Source organism: Hemicordylus capensis, chromosome 1 (assembly GCF_027244095.1).
Source record: "Hemicordylus capensis ecotype Gifberg chromosome 1, rHemCap1.1.pri, whole genome shotgun sequence".
Classification (NCBI taxonomy): Eukaryota; Metazoa; Chordata; class Lepidosauria; order Squamata; family Cordylidae; genus Hemicordylus; species Hemicordylus capensis.
Window position 1 is genome coordinate 356,561,232 of NC_069657.1, and position 18,583 is coordinate 356,579,814.

At 40.5% G+C, this 18,583-nt stretch overlaps 2 protein-coding genes across 4 annotated transcripts in view; both read left to right on the forward strand.

The window, feature by feature from the left end:
* Nucleotides 1-1,607: 1,607 nt before the first annotated feature.
* On the forward strand, nucleotides 1,608-17,592 carry LTV1 (LTV1 ribosome biogenesis factor). 2 transcript variants are annotated; one of them, XM_053290540.1, is made up of 11 exons: nucleotides 1,610-1,759; nucleotides 4,372-4,503; nucleotides 6,275-6,466; nucleotides 8,107-8,194; nucleotides 8,873-9,017; nucleotides 9,537-9,783; nucleotides 10,560-10,687; nucleotides 11,963-12,084; nucleotides 12,765-12,817; nucleotides 13,825-14,025; nucleotides 14,475-17,592. In XM_053290540.1, exons 1-11 carry the CDS (start codon nucleotides 1,757-1,759, stop codon nucleotides 14,586-14,588), a joined length of 1,425 nt encoding a protein of 474 aa, XP_053146515.1. In that variant the 5' UTR covers nucleotides 1,610-1,756; the 3' UTR covers nucleotides 14,589-17,592. The 2 variants fall into 2 exon arrangements, with proteins under 2 accessions (XP_053146521.1, XP_053146515.1); XM_053290546.1 differs by lacking the exon at nucleotides 13,825-14,025 and having other exon boundaries at nucleotides 1,608-1,759.
* The window catches only part of ZC2HC1B (zinc finger C2HC-type containing 1B), a 30,800-nt gene continuing 27,832 nt past the window's right edge, over nucleotides 15,616-18,583 (forward strand). For both annotated transcript variants that reach the window (XM_053290603.1, XM_053290594.1), the window contains exon 1: nucleotides 15,616-15,719. In XM_053290603.1, coding sequence (XP_053146578.1) covers nucleotides 15,716-15,719 — 4 coding nt within the window. In that variant the 5' untranslated portion in view covers nucleotides 15,616-15,715. The remainder of the gene's footprint in view (nucleotides 15,720-18,583) is intronic.

Consider the following 18,583-nt stretch of genomic DNA (forward strand, 5'->3'; position numbering starts at 1 on the left):
AATATGTAGTACATCGCTCTGGGCTCCTTGGAGGAAGAGCGGGATATAAATATTATTATTATTATTATAAATTATTATGTAATAATAATTATTACTATTGTAATATATTGTAATATTGTAATAATAATAATTGTTACATAGGAGCCACGGAAATCACCATCAACAAATTACAGAAAGCAAACTCTACTGAGAACAGCCTATATTCTGTGACGATATCTATAACAACAGCAAAAAAATTGACAATAAAATTCAGCCATCCCAGGTCCTTGGAAAGGACTCGATGTCTGGATAAAACAAACCAGTCAATAACACCTGTCTGACTGTGTAAAATAATAATAATAATAATGTTTTGAAGATAATGAATTACGTTCCTGCCCATGTTCCCAAAGCACCAAAATATTTTAATGCTTTGTTCAGAAAAAAAACATTTAAAACATCTTAAACATTATTTTTAATAATCTTAAACATCAGTTTTAAAAAACATTTAAAACATCTTAAACACAATTTTTAACAACCATAAACATCAGTTTTAAAAAAGATAATGCATTTTCCCAAAGCACCAAAATATTGTAATTTTTTGTTCAGAAAAAAACATCTTAAACATTAAACATTACATTGCTGCAAAAGTCTCTTTAAAGTATGGGCAACTGAGTGGCTACAAATGGGGACTGAGCATGAGCAACGACACGGAAATAGTAGCAAAATCTGAGTGGCAGGGGATAAGAACATACTAGCACGTCATAAAACCCTGCCGGGCAGGGCTCATCGAGGGGCAGGGTAAAGAGCTGCTACACCGGTCAGTGTAGTAACACTCTCTCAAACTTGACAACGCCTCCTTTCCTGTACATCTGAGCATGCACAGAAGCATTAGAGCACGCTTAGCATGGTGTAGTATCACTTTGCCCTATCCATCAACGAGTGGTACACTGTAGGGTTTTCTGACAGGCTAGTGTGTTATTCTCCCCTACCCCATCAGATTTCAGTACTTCTTCCTCCTCCTCTTTCCTGAAATGGTCAAATGAATTAATGAAGCTCCTTTCTGTTTTCCGCCCAGGAAGAGGATTCTAGTATTACGTAGAGACTGCACCATAGGGGGTGGGGGGAAGGCTTCTATTACGCACGCCACTGTAATGCCTGTCACTTCCGGTCTAAAATTGAAGAGATTTTCTGTCCTTCCTAACTTCCAAAACGAGCAACACAGGGTTGTGCTATCGGAATGACAGGGAATAGAGCGACCCACTGTGCTTCCATAAAGACTGACCAAAAGGGATTTAATTCTCACCGGAAGTTCAGGTCTCTAGTCTTTTCTATCTCTCTCATCTCATTTTCCAGGCAGGACTCATTTCATTTTCCAGGTAGGCAAGGAGAGCAGAAACCATTGGGTTTTTTCTTTCTTTCTTTCTCTTTCTTTCTTTCCCGCGTCTAAAAGCGAAAGATTCATTATGCGTCAAGGAAGCTGAACAAGAAGTCTCTCTAGCAGCACTGTTAGAGAAGAGTTAAGACTGTATTGTGGTATTATGAGAATTCCTTCCCCTCATTTGAGAAGTATCAATTGGTTTATTCCAACATGGCGGCTGAGTGGCTCCACAGAGACATGAAAGCCAGAGCGACACTGGGAGGGAAGTAAATCCTCTTCCGAAGCCGGAAGCACGTGGGCAAAAGAACGCACTCAGAAGCGGGGTTGGAGTAACGTCGGCCTCCCGGGACTGTTAAGTCGTCCGGCGCGAGTCGATCGTGCTGCCCGCTTCCCCGCGTTATGGTGAGTGGCTGAGAAACCGGAGCGCGCGCTCTGCCTGTCAGCGTCTTTGCTGCGTCGCGCGCTTGCGGGGGGGGGGGGGTCGCATGAAGTTCAGTTGTTGCTACTCTGATCTTTCCCTGTGTGGGGATAGAGGGATGGGCGTGACTCATGCTGTGGTGCCCCCCCCGCCCCATGAACTGTTCGATGCGGGGCAGGCTGTCAGAGTGGGGCAGGGATGAAGGATCATGGAAGGGACAGGGAATCTCTCAGTGCCCACCGCCAGCTCATTCCCTGACACGAGCATCGTTCAGACATTCTGTAACAAGGCGACTACTAGTTATGCTATTGCTCGCCACAACTGAGTAGACATAACCAGGCTCCCGTTTGATGTCCTTGTGTACCTCAGGTAATGGGCTCTTGATGAATTCTGTAACTGCCATATTTGCTGGATGTGGGGCTGAGACTCTGGCATGCAGTACGATGCACAGCTTAGCAACTCGTTTTGTTCTGTCTGCCACACCACTCTCTGTATTGCAATGCAGCCAGCATAAATTCGGGTGGAAAAAAGATAATGGAAAACCTGCACCTGTGAGCCTCTGGCAATCTCCTCTGTGTTCCTGCCACAAGAAATGCATCCAGCTTATTTATTTAAACTGTTCCTGTCCTGCTCCTCCTACATCCTAGGCATAGCAGCACTTTAACTGGGTCTCATAATGCTGTCATTCGGCAGCACTGACAGTGAAGGGCAATATGAATAACAACACATGGAACAAAATGTGTTGCATCTCCAGCCTGGGCATTGGCAAAGGAGATTTTCCTACCCTTCCTCTGACCCAGGAGGAGATCAGGGAAATCTGCCTGACCTTGCTCTCAGGTTCAGACAGTCTTGCAAGACAGGTGATGAGCTCGCTGCTGTCAAAGCAGAAGTACCCACAAGGGTGATTTCTTCACCCTTTCTTCAAGCCAGGAGGAGACAAAGGAGTCACCTCTGTTGGAAGCCAGGCTCCTTTTGTGCCAGCAGTCTGCCCTCATGTTGCTATTATTTATTTATTATTTTATTTATTTATTTGATTTATATACCGCCTTTCCAAAAATGGCTCAGGGTGGTTTACATCAAAGTAAAAATTAAAATCAATTAACAAAGTCAAAACTATAAAAACAGCATAAAACTAATTGCAGTTAAAACATTTAAACAGTTAAAAACCCTGGAGAACCAGGCCAAACAGAGCAGTTAAAAACAATTTACAACAAATTAAAAATCCTAGAAGGCCAGGTCAAACAGATAGCTTTTAAGGGCTCTCCTGAAGGCCAGCAATGAACTCAGATTACAGATTTCTGCCTGTATAAATCTATCTATATAAATGTATCATGTGCTTATATTAATACAGAAACCTGTCTGTGAAAATATATTATCAATAGTATATACTGGATTTTTTTTTTAAGTTATCCATAGCAAAAGATACGAGAGAAGGGATCCTGTTCCAAAAAGAGTGCACAATCTAAAAAGAAACACAAGGGAAACACCAGCAACAGCCACTAGAGAGAGGTCATGCTGGACTGAACTGGGTCAGTTGCTCTCTCCTTCCTAAGAGAACCACCATTTTAAAAGGTGCCTCTTTGCTATAGGAGTGTGCACGGAACTGATTCTGGTGGTTTGGTTCACATTCAAGCATGCACCAAGGTCACACAAATGGCCTCCCTGCATGTGCGGAGGCCTGGGCTCGGCCGCGCTGAAGTGCTGGACCCGGTTTGGAGGACCTGTGGAAATTTGCATAGTCACACAAATGGGCCTCTGCACATGTGTGGAGGTCACCAAAATGGCCCTTTTGTATATAAACGGGATGCTGCTGATGTGGAGCTCATTGGGCCTATATAACTTGTGGACCATTCGTGATTAGAGCTGTGCAAAACCAGTTCGAATAGAACTGGGTTTGCTATTAAATGACCTGGTTCAAACTTGAACTGGACTGGCTTCAAAAATAGGTGGCCGGTCCAAACTGGGCCTGGTCCATTATGGACCAGTTCGAAGGTACAAGGGGCCATGCTTGTAAAGGGGAATCCTGCCTTTAAAAGGCTTTTAAAGGTGGCTGGAACTGCACCACCACCACGCAGGCCACACTGATGGGGCAGAGCACTGGGTTTTAGAGGAGCCCCTACTGCCAGTAAGGTGTTCTCTTCCTCCCTCCCTCCCACGCACCCACCCACCTAGCTGCCCTTCCCCTTTGCTTGCAAAGGGGAATCCTCATCAGATTCCGCTTTACAAGCATAGCCCATCAGACCATCGGCCAGGTGCGATAGAACAGACCGGACTGCCAGTCAGTTTGACCAAACCGGTTCTCAGACCTATAGTTCAGTTTCAATTTGGTCCAAATTCAATCTGAACCACTAGAAACAGTTCTGTGAATCGTGATCTCATACATGAATGAGACTTGAGATGCCTCCGGCAGAGAGCCAAAACAGGTTATATCATGCCTCTCAAATGCTGGTTTCTGCAGTGTGTGTATCAGTTAACGATGTAAGCCCATAAAGCAGCTTTCTTAACCAGACTAATTTTGATCAGGTACAACCATATATTTAGTTAGAAAGTTGTCCATTTTGGGCCAATTTTAAAGTAACTAATTTTTGTCTTGCAGCCTCACAGACGGAAAAAGCCTTTCATAGAGAAGAAAAAAGCTGTCACATTTCATTTAGTACACAGAAGTCAGAAGGACCCTTTGACAGCAGATGACACTGCACCCCAGAGAGTTCTTTTGCCTGCACAGAAGGTGAGGAATAAAAGAAAACATAAGAAAGTAGCCGAGGTTTTGCTAATCAGAGGTTTGATTCAGAAATTGAGTTCAACTTTTCTGCTTTGGGGGAATTTGTACCGATATGTGAGGATAACTTCAGATGTCCTTTTTGTTGAGAACATAGTGATATCTTAAGATTTCTGTTCTCTTCTGGAACCATGCAGCCAGTGTTTCCTCTAACAGGGATTCCCAGATGTTGTTGACTATTTTGTGTTTTGCTGGTCAAATGACCATGAGAATAAAGATTTGATTTGACAACTCCCAAAATCCCCCCAAAAAATCCCTTTGTAACTGGGGATTCTAGGAGTTGTGGGAATCTACGAATCCCTGTTAGAGGGAATACTGCATTCAGCATGTCACTATGTGTAGTTCTTAAGGAAATATTTCATTATATTTTATACCCTAACGTTAGCTATTTTGTTGGCTCCCACACGGCATACGTTTACAATCTATGAAAACACACAATGCACTAGAGACACATGGAGGTATTTCTGGCAGTCTGTCTGATCCCTGGCAGGTGATGTCTTAGTCTAGGTTCCAGGCTTTTTCCTCCAGAAGGCAGGAGCAGGAGGAGCTGCAGAAGGCTCAGGGGCTGGCTGATGGTAAATATGTGTAAATATGTGTTTGCATTGATCAGCAGCTTTTTGGTTCCTGGCAGTTGATGATATATTGCAGGTTGGACTAAAAAAAATTAAAATGGCTTATTAATTGGATTTCCTTTGAGGAAGGAATCTTGAAGTGCACCTTTGAGTACCATCAGCTTCACAAAAATTGTATAGAAAGTTACTCTACCAGCATGTGTGTGTTTTCTGAGAGTGGCCCACTTGTTTGCATAGCTGCAGGAGGATGGGAAAAGAACTGTGCCCTTGTGAGGAGACTGAAGAGTAGTTGTGGAGAAGGCTTCTTCTGCAGCTCAGTGTGCACAGAGGAGGAGAGTGATTTTTCCATGGTATAGGAAGGTCATTCTCAGCGTGACGGGCTTATCGGTCTCTGCATGCTCCAAGACAGGACCAATCAAATTTCAGGCAGGCTAGTAGCTAGGTTAGGTAGGCTGTCACTCAATCCCCAGTTCTGGTCCTGTCTTGCTCCATTAGACAGCTCTTGGTTTGAACTCTTGTTCTACTTGCTATTTTCAGACTAGTTCTTTCCTTTATTGTTCTAATTGGAATTTATTAAAGTGATTTTTAATTTTCTAATTGGTGAAGTAAAATTTTGTTTATCTTTTGTTTTCTTGGAAATTAGCTCTATTGATCACAATCAGGCAGTCCTCCCACTTAAGCAACAAGCTGATAGGTTCCCTTTCTGACCTTTTTCAGAATCACAGGGCAGAGCCCTGAGAGGGTGATCTCCTCAGTCCCCAAGAGACCTCATTTGGTTTCCCCTCAGCGTGCACAGAGGGAGGGGGAGAGTGATTTTTGCTGCTCTTGCCTCCCTCTAAAAGTGCTCTTGGCTTCCAAAAGTATATCCCTGGGGTCACACAGCCTTTTGGTTTGTATTTCTGGAAGCCAAAAACACATTTAGAGGGAAGGGAGAGCAATGAGAATTGTTTCTTGCTTCCCCTCTGCATGCATTCAGTTGTGGAAGAAGTCTTTTCTGCAGCTGCTTTGCAGTCTCCTTGCAAGGGCTCAGCCCTTTTCTGCCCTCTGTTGTCTGTTTTTTAAAGAAGTAGTACAATCCATTGTGATCAAACATCAACAATTCAGTGCTACCCAAATTTGATAACTTTTATGTTTCAAAACAACTTTAGGGAGATGATGATAAAAGGAGAGAAGAACAGCGGAAATACGGAGTGTTCTTTGATGATGACTATGACTACTTACAGCATCTGAAAGAAGCGTCTGGACTTTCTGAGCTTGTTCCATCAGGCAAGCCAAGTCAACAAGGCAGGATTGTAGTGACCACAGAAGGGGAGGTAGAGGAGGAAATTCAAACAATTCCAGTAAGTATGGGAAAATGTAATAAAAGTAATATTGTCAACACCCCAAAACAAAGCAAAATCTTGTTTAAAAAGTGGAAATTTTAAAACTGCCACCCAGACTAATGTTCTGCACATCAAAAATCATTTCATGTGCAGTGGGGGGAAGTGATTTTTTGCTGATCCCTGCCTCCCTCTGCAGCCCACTTTGCCTCCCAAAAATGTGTCCCTGAGGGTCCTGAAATATTAGTCTGGATCTCAGCCAACATTTTCTGAAAACATGTAACATATTGGATTGTATGCTAAGAACTACTTCCAACTGCAGAAAGATTTCCATTTAGCCAAGTCAGGAGGGGTGATTTTTGCCACACACGCACACAAAAGCCTTTTGCAGCATCCTGCACCTTCAAACATGGACTGTCTTGGCTATCTGATTTGATTGTTCTTGGTGGCAAATAAATAGTAGTTGCTGATGATAGCAGTACTTCCTGTCACTTGTGTTCTGTTTTTTTTTTTTAAAAAAATCATTTGATTGATTGATTGATTTGATTTGTTTACCACCTGACTCTGAAGGCTCTTGGTGGTTCACAACCATAAATACAACAAAACACAATAAAACAATGAGTTAAAACAACTTAAAACATTCAAAGATTACTAAAAGCCAGGCTAAAAATGTGTCTTAAGGGCTCTTTTAAAGGCTGACAAAGATGTTAAGCCGCAGATATCTATAGGAAGCACATTCCACAGCCCAGGTGCAACTACAGAGAAGGCCCACTCCCAAGTCGCCGCCAGATGAGCTGGTGACATTTGGAGATGGACCTCTCTCAATGACTGGTGGGGTCTCTCAGTGTGCGGTAGGGATCATGCAGAAGATTTTTTCTGTTTTGATTGAGCTGATACAGAAATCTTTTTTAAACAGATGAGATAGGCAGCTGTATGGAAGGTTTTGGGGTGAATTTATAAGATCAAGTTCTGTAGCAGTAAGTGAACACAATGTTGCAATATCAGAGTACTAGCTGGGTCACCTCTAGAAATACTTGAGTTGAAGTCCAATAACATCTGGGGACCCAACATTGAGAATCCCTGATCTAGAGAGGTCCATCTCCAGTTACCACCGGTACATCTGGTGGTGACTTGGAACCAGGCCTTCTCTGTAGCTGCTCCTGGCCTATGGAATGCACTCCCAGCAGATATGCACAGTTTAGGCTCGCTGTCGGCCTTTAAGAGAGCCCTAAAAACTTGTTTGGCCTGGCCTTCCAAGGATTTTAAAATTGTTTTTATGTATTTTAATTGGTTTTAAATGGTTTTGAATTGTTTTAAAATTGTTTTTATATTGTTTTAAGCAGTGTGTTTTAAATGGTGTTTGTTTTTATGGATATGGCGGTCTATAAATATAATAAATAAAATTAAATAAATACATAAAATCATGGATTCCTGACAATTTTGCAGATTGAGATCTTTGGGAAGCTTGTATAGAATCGCTTCTTAAAAATACTACTCAAAATAAATAAAATATAATGCCTGTGCTGGTTCCCAAATTTCAGCACAAAGAGGCAGCTATCAGTCAAATAAATGATATCTTCTTAGAAACAGCCATACTATTCAGAAGGTTTTGCCTCTTAGGACTTTATTTAAATAACTGGCAGTCTTTCTTTATTTTTTAGGCTCCCACTATTAATTTGCCCTCATCAGTGTTTGCATCTGAATTTGAAGAAGATGTGGGATTGTTAAACAAAGCTGCTCCTGTTTCAGGTATTAGGTTTTCTTGTTTCTGTAGATCTGTTGTTGCATAACACACTGCTGCACAATTTTCAGTGTGATGCAGCAGGGAGAAAGCAGTGAGGATGGGAGTGGCATACACTTTTCAGTAGCTTCTTCCTTGTTCAAATTATATAGACTTGTTTCATCTTCATCCAAAACTAAATTGGCATCAGTCCTGCAGAACTGACCGCTGTTTATGCCTAATGCATTGTGCTGCCATGCAAATCACTCAGGTGCAGTATAAACTTTAGTCAAAGTCATCTGTTTTTCCCATTTTGGATTCCTTAAATCCAAATGTGAGACACAAAGGCTAGTCCACGTGGATAGGCCTCCCAGTACTTCTGAAAGATGCTTGGAAACATGATGCTTGAGGGTTGCTGGGAGAACTATTATTTTGAGGGGGTGGCATCCAGAGCTTGAGGGAATCTTCACCAAAAGTCTGTCTGCCACCTTATATATGCTACTTTTCAACAAAAAAAGGTTCTTAAAGCAGTTTACATAACAAAAGGAGTGAGAAGATGGTTCCTTTTCAAAGGGGGCATACAGTATCATAAAATGAATCCAGCAACCGCTGGGAGGGACGCTGTGCAGAGAGAAATGGGGACAACTGCTATCTCCATGCTAAATCTTCAATTTTTCATTTTAATGTATTCTTTAATCTGTCGTTAGGACCTAGATTGGATTTTGATCCGGACATCGTTGCAGGACTTGATGACGACTTTGATTTTGACAATCCAGATAATCTTCTTGAAGATGACTTCATTTTAAAGGCTAATAAACCAGGGACAATCGAGCAGGAAAAGGAAGCTTGTTGGTAATGACCAGAAAGTGTATTTTGGCATTTATTTATCTCTTTTCAAATTTTTGGTAGGGGCAGAAGAAAATTCCACCACTATTTGAAACAAAAAATGATGCCCATCTCTTAACTGGCAACAGCATCTAGGAAGAACTGTGTTCAAACGATTTTTATATACATTTCCAGACTTGGAAAATTGCTGACTGACATACTGCACAACACTCCATCAGCCTTGTAATGGAGCATTTGCGAAGTTGGGCAAGAGTATTCTTGTGCAGCATGCAAGAATTGCACAAATACAGAGGGTAATTATTTCCAGTGGCCCCCTATTGTGCAAGTGCATTTGTGAAAGTCTTTCATGCTGTGCAAAAGCACAAATATTTCCTTAACGTTAACGGAGTGTTGCATGGTATATCCGCCGCTACGTTGTCCTCAGTCGTTCAACTGTAAAACAGGAAACATTGTATCCTACTATGTAATAATAATTAGCATGTTAGTGATGTAAGAATATCTGCTATCTTTTTATGTTGTTCATAGGGAGTCTGGAGATGAAGATGAGTGGGAAGACATGGAGGAGGAGAATGAAAAGGGCGAAGAAAATGAAAAGGACATTCGGAGTGATGACGAGTATGATTCTGAGGGTCCTTTATCAGATGATGGAGAGATGAAAGAATTTCTTTTTATGCAAGAAGAGACCAGGAGCCGTTTCACAGAATATTCCTTGACCTCTTCAGTGATGAGAAGGAATGAACAGTTGACCCTTCTGGATGAGAGATTTGAGAAGGTAATAAACCTACTGGTAATGGTGGGGCGTCCTGACTAACGCTACATCCATGCAAGCAAAGAAGGCATGCACATAATGGTAGCATATGAAGCACAGGTGCTCAGGGAGACAGTTTTCATTTGATCCCTGCTTCCCCTGAATGTGACCCAGAAGTAGGTCTCTGAGGGCTGTGCAACCCTCAAGAACCTATTTCTGGTCACATGAAGTGCTTCTGGGAGAAGGGGTTAGTGAAAATAAGTTCTGCACAGAAGCACCCACACTTCAGAAGTGCTGATGCTAGCACCATTCATGTGCTTTCTTTGCTTGCATGGGAGCAGAATTAGATAAGATGTTGTCCAATGATTCCAATAAACCTAAGATTATTAGGAAAATATTGCTTTGCTTGAAATCATGGATTCTAATGACAAATATAGACTATTCCACTCATTTTGTTCCTATTGACAGCAAGACAGCTAACTGCTAAGCATACCTACTCTGCAATAGAAATGTTAAGTTATCAAATTTCTCAAATACCAGTTGATAATACTGTTCCTGGACTGCAGGACAAGTAATATCACTTGTCTTGCTACTCCATTGGTTGAATTAATTGTTATTTGGGCTGTTTTTCCATTGACAAGGGAAAGTTTTTGCATAGAGAGAAAATAAAATTAATGGAATGAAATATAATTGTTCTCAAAACTGAGATTTTTCCAGTGTTTTCAAATTTGCTAGTTATAAAGCTAGTTCTTGATGCACTTGTGTTTAATACCTGTGGTTTTTTGTTTGTTTTTTGTTAGTTCTTTGAGCAGTTTGATGATGATGAAATTGGAGCATTGGATAATGCTGAACTGGAAGGCTTCATTCAGAGCAACAGTACACGGTTACAGGAAGTTTTGAATGACTACTACAATGAGAAAGCAAAGGAGTATGTAGTATGTCCTTGCTCTATGATAACCCACATAGGTAGTCTTCTCTTGTTTATGCTAATGAGGGATATCTCTTTGTGCTGTGCTGGTTTTATGTTTGTAAAGCATATTTCTTAACGAAACGCATGAACTTTCAGACACAATGTTGGAACTAAACTTTTTTTTTAAAAAGACTCAGCCATTAAAAAGAACTAGCTTTAGTTTTACTTTGAGCAGATCTTGGTGTGTTTGGACTGCGAGGAAGAGCCTGATTGAGGCTCTAGTTACATCATGACTTTGTTGTTATTGCCAATGACTGCAGTACATGTCAAGTTATAGGGATGTGCACAAAATGCGATTCGGAATCCGAATCACACCACATCCCCTTTAACAGGAGAGCAGGTCCATAGCTGCTCCTCTGGCACTCGCCACCATTTCCCTAAGTGCTGCACTCCCCCCAGCTATCAACACACGCTAGCAGCACTCTCCCCCAGCTGCTCCTGCACAACACCAGCATGCACGTGACCTCCGCATGGTACACTATTTTTCCTATTCTAAAAAACAAACTCTACTACTAAAGTGTAGTGTTTAAGGCGCTGCTCTTCAGATTTTGTCATTGCAGTCGCTCTTGCATCTTTTTCTCATGTGCCTCACCAACCTCGCAGCATAAGAAGGGTGCGGGTTTCAAGCTTCTGTTTGAAGTTTAAACACAAAACTAAGATGTAAATATACTTCATTTATTATAACTTGGCGTGATGAATCACTCCTCTTGCAAACATGGGAGGAAGTATAACATGCATTGGACCTGGGAGTCTTTCAGGGCTCAGCCCACCTGTCTATAAGCAGTCAAGTCACTTGATTCTAACCCTCTTACTGCAGTGGGTTCTGTGAGATGCTGAGTGATGAACTCTTGAGTTCCATATTGTATTGCCTCAAGTCCCAGAATGTGCTCAGTAGCTACTGAGTTTGTCAAACTATATGCACTATCTCAGACATTAATGATCTTGCTGTCCTTGCAGTAAAAAAGAGAAAAGGTAATTAGATGGATCTGTTTGCCAGGAATATAATGTCGATACTATGCAAACCTAAATTTTATTGTGATTTAGAGGTTAAGGGGCAACTCTCCCTGCTCACTAACCCCCTTCAGAAACATAATGTACATACCTTACACTATGGTATATCTATTCCAGCTCTAGAGGTTATTTGGTCTAGGTAGTAGAGCTGAAGGCTGTTTGTCTTTGAAATGATTCATAGCTAAATCTGAAGTACTGATCATTTTTAATTTTCTCCATAAGCTGTGTGAAACCAGACATGGTTCTGAATGAGAAGGGAGAAGAAGTTGACAAAGAAGAGGAGGAAACTGTAACTTTACTTATTGAGGAACCCAAGGAAAAGTGGGATTGTGAATCCATTTTGAGTGAGTGTCTAGAATTACATATAGACCTTGTTCAGACATAATGCAGAGCCAGGATTGAATCCTGGCCTCATGCAATACCCCTTAGACTTGGTTATGTGCATTGTCCCTCCCCCCTTGCATGAGAGAGGATTCTTCTGATCCAGGCTTAGAATGAGCCAAGATCTCACATTCCATTCAACCTGGCTGATCCTGGCTTTGAGTGGCATCCCCTAGCCTTAGGAGCACACACTCCCCTCTCACCATTCATGTGAGAGAAGGAAGGATTCTTCCTTTAGAAGAAGCCAGGCTCTCTTGTTGCAGCCAAACCAAGTGACCCTGGCTTGTTCTAGCCAGAATTCCAAACTAAACCAAGCTCAAAAGCTAGAACAATCCTCATTTCAGATCCTAGCTTATTTTGAAATTCTGTCTAGAATAAGCCAGGCTCACTTGGTTTGGCTACAACAAAAGAGCCTGGCTTTTTCTAAAGAAAGAATCCTTCCTTCAGTCACAGGGGAGTGTGTGCACAAGGCTAGGGGATGGCACTTGAAGCCAGGATGCAGTTCTGGCTCCATGTTAAATCTCAACTGGGCCATATAAGCTTCAGTCTATAACAACCCTTTAAACTAAATATAATTTAGAAAAAATAATTTAGAAATAAACTCTTTAATGTATAACTTTTTCCCTGTGTTTTTCTCTTTAAGGTACCTATTCAAACTTGTACAATCATCCAAAACTTATTGAAGTTCCACAAAAGGTAAATGGAATTCTTCCTAGTGGAATTTCTGACTTCTTTAAATGGCAGGCCCTCAAACTTATATTATAGACATCTGTGGAAACTTCTCATTTTTTTTTCCAAATGGACATAGCAATAGCACTTACATTTATATACCGCTCTATAGCTGGAAGCTCTCTAAGCAGTTTACAATGATTTAGCATATTGCCCCCAACATTCTGGGTACTCATTTTACTGACCTCGGAAGGATGGAAGGCTGAGTCAACCTTGAACCATGACATGTGGTTCTCCTTAGGTGTGCAGAACTAGTTAGGTGATTCTTTGGATCCCTACCTATACATTTAATGTAATAAACATGAATCATTGCAGTTTCCATAGTGTGTATAGTTAGACGTTCATTTTGTATCTCCTGTTCACATTAAAAACCTAAGTTCTTTATAACCTCTGCTTCTTAGAAATCAAAGCTAAAGAATTCTCACTATATTATAAACACGTGCATTGATTCAGTACATCAGTTATTTTGCAATAAACTTCTTATCCTTTTAAAGAATTCATAATAACCAATATAAAGTTGTATACATTTTACAAGAATGAGACTTCTAAAAATCAGAGGCCCCCTTTGTGCTGAACTGATTTAGGTTTCTGACCGATTAATTTGGTTAGGGCCACCTGCACAGTCACCACCTTAAATGGCACAGTGGGGAAATGAGGAAGATGCTGAAAGGCATCATCTCATACTGCACAGGAAGTAAAGGTAAAGTGTGCCATCAAGTCAATTTCAACTCCTGGTGCCCACAAAGCCCTGGAGGAGGCAATGGTAAACCCCTCCTGTATTCTACCAAAGAAAACCACAGGGCTCTGTGGGCACCAGGAGTCAAAATCGACTTGACGGCACACTTTACCTTTTACCTGCATAGTTGCTCTGAAGAAATCCACATCATTTGTTAACAAGATTGGGTTGCATATGAAATGGGAAAGTATAGTGTTTACCAAAATAATAATCAGTGAGTCTTTGTGTGTGTTTTTAGCCCAAACCAATCAGAGTGTCCAAAAAGACTGGAATCCCTCTGGATGTTTTGCCTCAAAGGACACTTACGGCAAAGCAGGCTGAGTGCATGCAAATGATTAATGACAGTGATCTACCAAGGGTATCCACGCAACCACGTTCTAAAAATGAGAGTAAAGAAGACCGGAAAGCAAGGAAACAAGCTGTCAAGGAAGAACGAAAAGTAACGTCACTTTACCTTTTCATAAATAAATAATTCTTACTGTGCTTTCACAACAGACTTTAATTCTATTTTGACTGGATGATGTGCTGTGGCTTGAGGGCAGGAGACATAATTTTACAAAGGTGGCCCAAGCTCAAAAGGTTTAAGAAATGCTTCCACTCGAGTGTGATCAAAACTAGTTGTAGATTTCTTTTGTCATAAGCTGTCCTTATGCAGCATCTCTCCAGCATAATAGATTTAGTACAACATAGGGAAAGAAAACCATATAAACAGAAGCTATGTGCTCTGCATTTGCTCTTCAGTAGTTGTGGAGTGTTTATCTTCCATGTATATTTGCTCATTCATGTTTATGGAAGTAATTTAAATGAGCATTTTTAATGCATAACAAGTTGTGAGTTCATCTTTTCTGTACATAGATAACAATATATGCACATTATTTGTCTGTGCAGGAACGCAGGTTGGAGAAGAAAGCAAACAAACTGGCTTTCAAGCAGGAGAAAACAAGGCAAGAAAAAGAGCTACTCAACCTGAAACAGAATATTCAAGGCCTCAAGTTGTCATAACGAAAGAGAGAAATTACTTCATATTAAGGACTCTCAACCACTATATTCTTTGGTATATTGGAAAGGATACTTCTACCTTCAGGCTGACAAAATAATTTTTTAAATCCAGATCTAGCCACTTGCCAGCATTTTTTTCACATGTAAACTTCATATGTAAAAGTTTTGGTTACCAGTTAAAATATTGCTGTACTATTTTTCCCCAAGGAAATTGTATCAACTACTTTGTGAACTTAAATTGAACCGAAAACATTCAATTTCATTTCAGTATGTTTATAAACATCAACTTCTCAAAGCTTGTTTTATATTAATGGCTTATAGTTAAGAAAGAGGTTAATGTTTCTGCTCTGAAAAGTTCATCTTTAATACAGAGGGAGGGGGGAATCCTTTATCTTCTTGCTAGTACAGTAATTAATGGGACTTGATCAGTACTGGTGCATAAGGAATTGGCATGAAATATCAAACCAAAAATCCATTTAGTCCAGCATTCTTTTCCATAAGAGACAGCTAGTTGCCTCTGGAAAGCTATCCCACATTGCCTAAAGAGGATGGTCTTATCTCCAGCATTTGGAGTCTAGAGGCATGCTCCATGACCATGGAGATTCCATTTTGCTATCATGGCTAATTACTAGAAGTCTCCTCCAGGAATTTAAGCTATTATCAATCACCACATCTTGCAGCATATCTTTCCTCTACATTTAATGAGAGAGAGGGTGTAAGAGGCGAAGTGTTCACCTTGACAACAGAAGCTGCTAACTTGTCTAGTTCCTTCAGCATTTGTTATTGCTCTATCTACCTTAGAATTTATCTGTCAAGCTTCTGTATTCAAATAGAAGTGTAAATATTACCAGAAACTCCTTAGTAATCATCTTGTGGAAGAGGATAAGTAGTCTCAGACTTCATTTTGTCCTGTAAGTGTTCTTATGTGTATCACTAGATGATGGAGGGGCTCTGTGTGTCATAATAGTTTAATCTGTCAGCCAATGACATTTAACTTGGGCTTTTGCAAGTAAAGGAGCTAGACAAGTAAAAGTAAATCACCTGGTGCTCCTGTCTCCCTGAAATAATAAGGAAATTTGAAATCACTGTGCTTAGAGAGGAGTGTGGTTCCTGGGAACAGAATAAGTGCCATGGGTATGTAATCTAAGCAGTAATTGCAGGTAATTTTGTCAGTTTCAGTGACGATTCTACTACAGTCTGTTCAAAGTACAGGTATGACCAGATATATGATGTGTACTGTATTTAGAAACAAGTAATTTGACTACACATCATCATGCAGCCTGCCCCAATTACCACATCCATGAAAATCACTGGCTGCCAAGATGCAGTCTAATAGAACCATGAGGTGCTGTGCAAGGCTACAGCAAAGCTGCAAAAGAAACCCTAATGGCTGCAGAAACAGCATTAATCCCCTCTAGATGAATGTAGAAGCAGTTGATCCTCTCTATCACAAATAGGGCTACATACTAGATTAAGGTTGCTTGTGCAGCTGCTGGTTTTAAAAGCATCAGGGCTTCTCTTGCGGTTTCACTGCAGCCCCACACACAGCCTTACAGCTCACTAGACCAGCATCATGGCAGCCACTGTGTCTCTGACCATGTTCTTGCAATATCCTGGATGTGTAGAGAAATATCTGATGCTGATCTACTAGCATAGTTGGGTGCTTCTCCACTCCCTTTTCCAGAGATAATCATGATGCACTCTCTTAGTAATGCTAAGACAGGCCATGAGTAGTATCCTCATTACACTAATGTTCACACCAATTATGATTTGTTTCAAAACCAGTTTTCAAACCCACTTCTAACCATTGCTTGAAACAGATTTGAAACTAACCATTTTTAGCGTTGACACTGAGGCAGACGGAACAGTGCAGTAGGACTAGCTCTGAACATGAAAAGGAAGGGGGTCAGGGACTACATTAACCTGCATTGTGCATCTGATCTTTTAACCATGTTTAGAAAATTGGGAATATAATGGATTTTTGCAATATATGGTCTGACTTGAACAGGATTATTTCACTTTGAGTGCTGTTCTCTAAATTACTTCTTGAGTTCAATTTCCATTTCGCATTTCTTGTAGTCAGCGGTGTGGGGAAGATTTCTTGGAAAAAATTCTACCCCTTATCACCGTTGAACTCAGACCAGTAAATGAATGGATAATAAGTATCAAACATCTTTGGACATGCTAAAAACAAGTACAGTATGCTATTTTTTCAGTGTCCTGATATTTTCTGTATACATATTGTTCACATCTGTTATCCTGTTGCTATGATTTTTTACAAGTGCTCCAGTGTAAATTTCTAACTCAATTTTCAATGTTGCATTCTAAATACATTCAACATTCATTTAGAAAAATTAATTATATAGGAACACTTGTAAATATAGCAACTCAAAAGTTTGACATCAGAGCTTGAGTGCTCCCTTTTCCATATGTGTACCCACCTTAATAAGACTGGGCTTGTTAGACCACTTTGTCATGATATAAAACTGGCATCCTGTGGCTTGAGTGCACCTCATAAACCAGGAGCAAGCTTCAGTTAGCAATCTTAGTTTGCAGGAAATGTGCATATCCGTTTCTAAGTACAAATATCTTGGCAAACTGCTTGAACAAACCTAGAAGTCTTCTATGAGGATAGGTGGAGGTGGGGAGACTGGAGAAGTCTCACATTCCTTGCTGATCCAACAACCCATGGTGTTCTGGACTGGGAATATGACAGCTGAATGGGGCTATCATTCCTACAAGATAGGCCATGAGCAGCATCCTCATATTACAATGGGGATTAAGGCAAAGACTGGGATTTGTATTATCTGTGTTAAATTGAGCTTCCTGGTATACTTAATCACTGGCCTAATCCTATTGAGTTTGAGAAGACTGTACTTGTGTAAAGTAATTGTCTAATTCATAAGAATGGTCACATGTCTAAAGCTGGACTGACTTTCATTTGTTTATCCTGTTGATACAGTATTTTGTTTTAATTTCTTTAAAGTTTACCCTTTCTATAATGTCACACAGTGTTTGCTTTAGTTCTGAAAGCTTATACTATACTTTTCATATGATCCAAAGCAGCTAATAAATCAAGTGTCACATAAATATTTTTAAATATTAAGGTTACAATATAGCCTGGTGAATGAAAAACATCTCCATACTTATAACTGATACTGCTATATCCACCTACAGCCCTTAGGTGGTCTGCCTGTAGACAAGCTTAAGAGCTGCATGGAATGTCTCATCCAGCATGCTGAAAGACTGCAATCTACAGTGACCCAGCAGAAACATTATCTCAATATTTAAAGAGCCTCCTATTTGATTTTTAATCAGCTTCCCCCCCCCCTAGATATTTTATTCAGTTAATATTATTCTTTGTAGAACTCTGGCTTTTGAGCAAACTTGTAATCAAAACCTTTTCCTTTACATAAAGCCACCAGTAAAAACAAAATTAAATGGCTTGCTGCAATGCAGCAGTTTTAGCTCAAAACAAGACACTGCACTTCTGAAATTTGTTCCTGGAATAGCCAAGGAAAGGTGACACAAAGCAGGAATAGGCACTGTCCTATATCAGTAATTCTCTTGACCTACTCAGATCCTCATAACACCACCCACACCACCCCCATATATCCTAGGCACAGAACTGGTATAGTGAAGTCTGAGAATAAAGAGCAACCACGGCAAAGACAGCAGGAATAGCAGAATCACCACCTATTTCTAATCTGACAGAGATTGCTTCCGTTGGTGTAGCTGTTAGGCTAAGTACTTATCCAAAAATATTGAAAACAATGAAATTAGACGGGTATTCCTTCACAAGAAGACTAAGATGTATAGGCATTTAATGTTTTCTGTTAAAATGCTGAGCTATCCAGAAGTAGATCTTAAGTTGATAAGATCAAGAATGGGCAGCAACCAGAGTAAGTGTTGCATGAGCAAAACATTCCATTTGTGCAATAGAAGGGCAACTTCTTATTACCTCCACTGTACCCTGTAACCCCCCAAAATGTGCTGCT

Bases quoted from the DNA above. Each gene is read 5' to 3' on its own strand.
- LTV1 (XM_053290540.1), top strand. The intron at 9,784-10,559 runs GTAATAAACCTA...GTTTTTTGTTAG, and splicing joins TGGATGAGAGATTTGAGAAG to TTCTTTGAGCAGTTTGATGA. The intron at 10,688-11,962 runs GTATGTAGTATG...TTTCTCCATAAG, and splicing joins TACAATGAGAAAGCAAAGGA to CTGTGTGAAACCAGACATGG.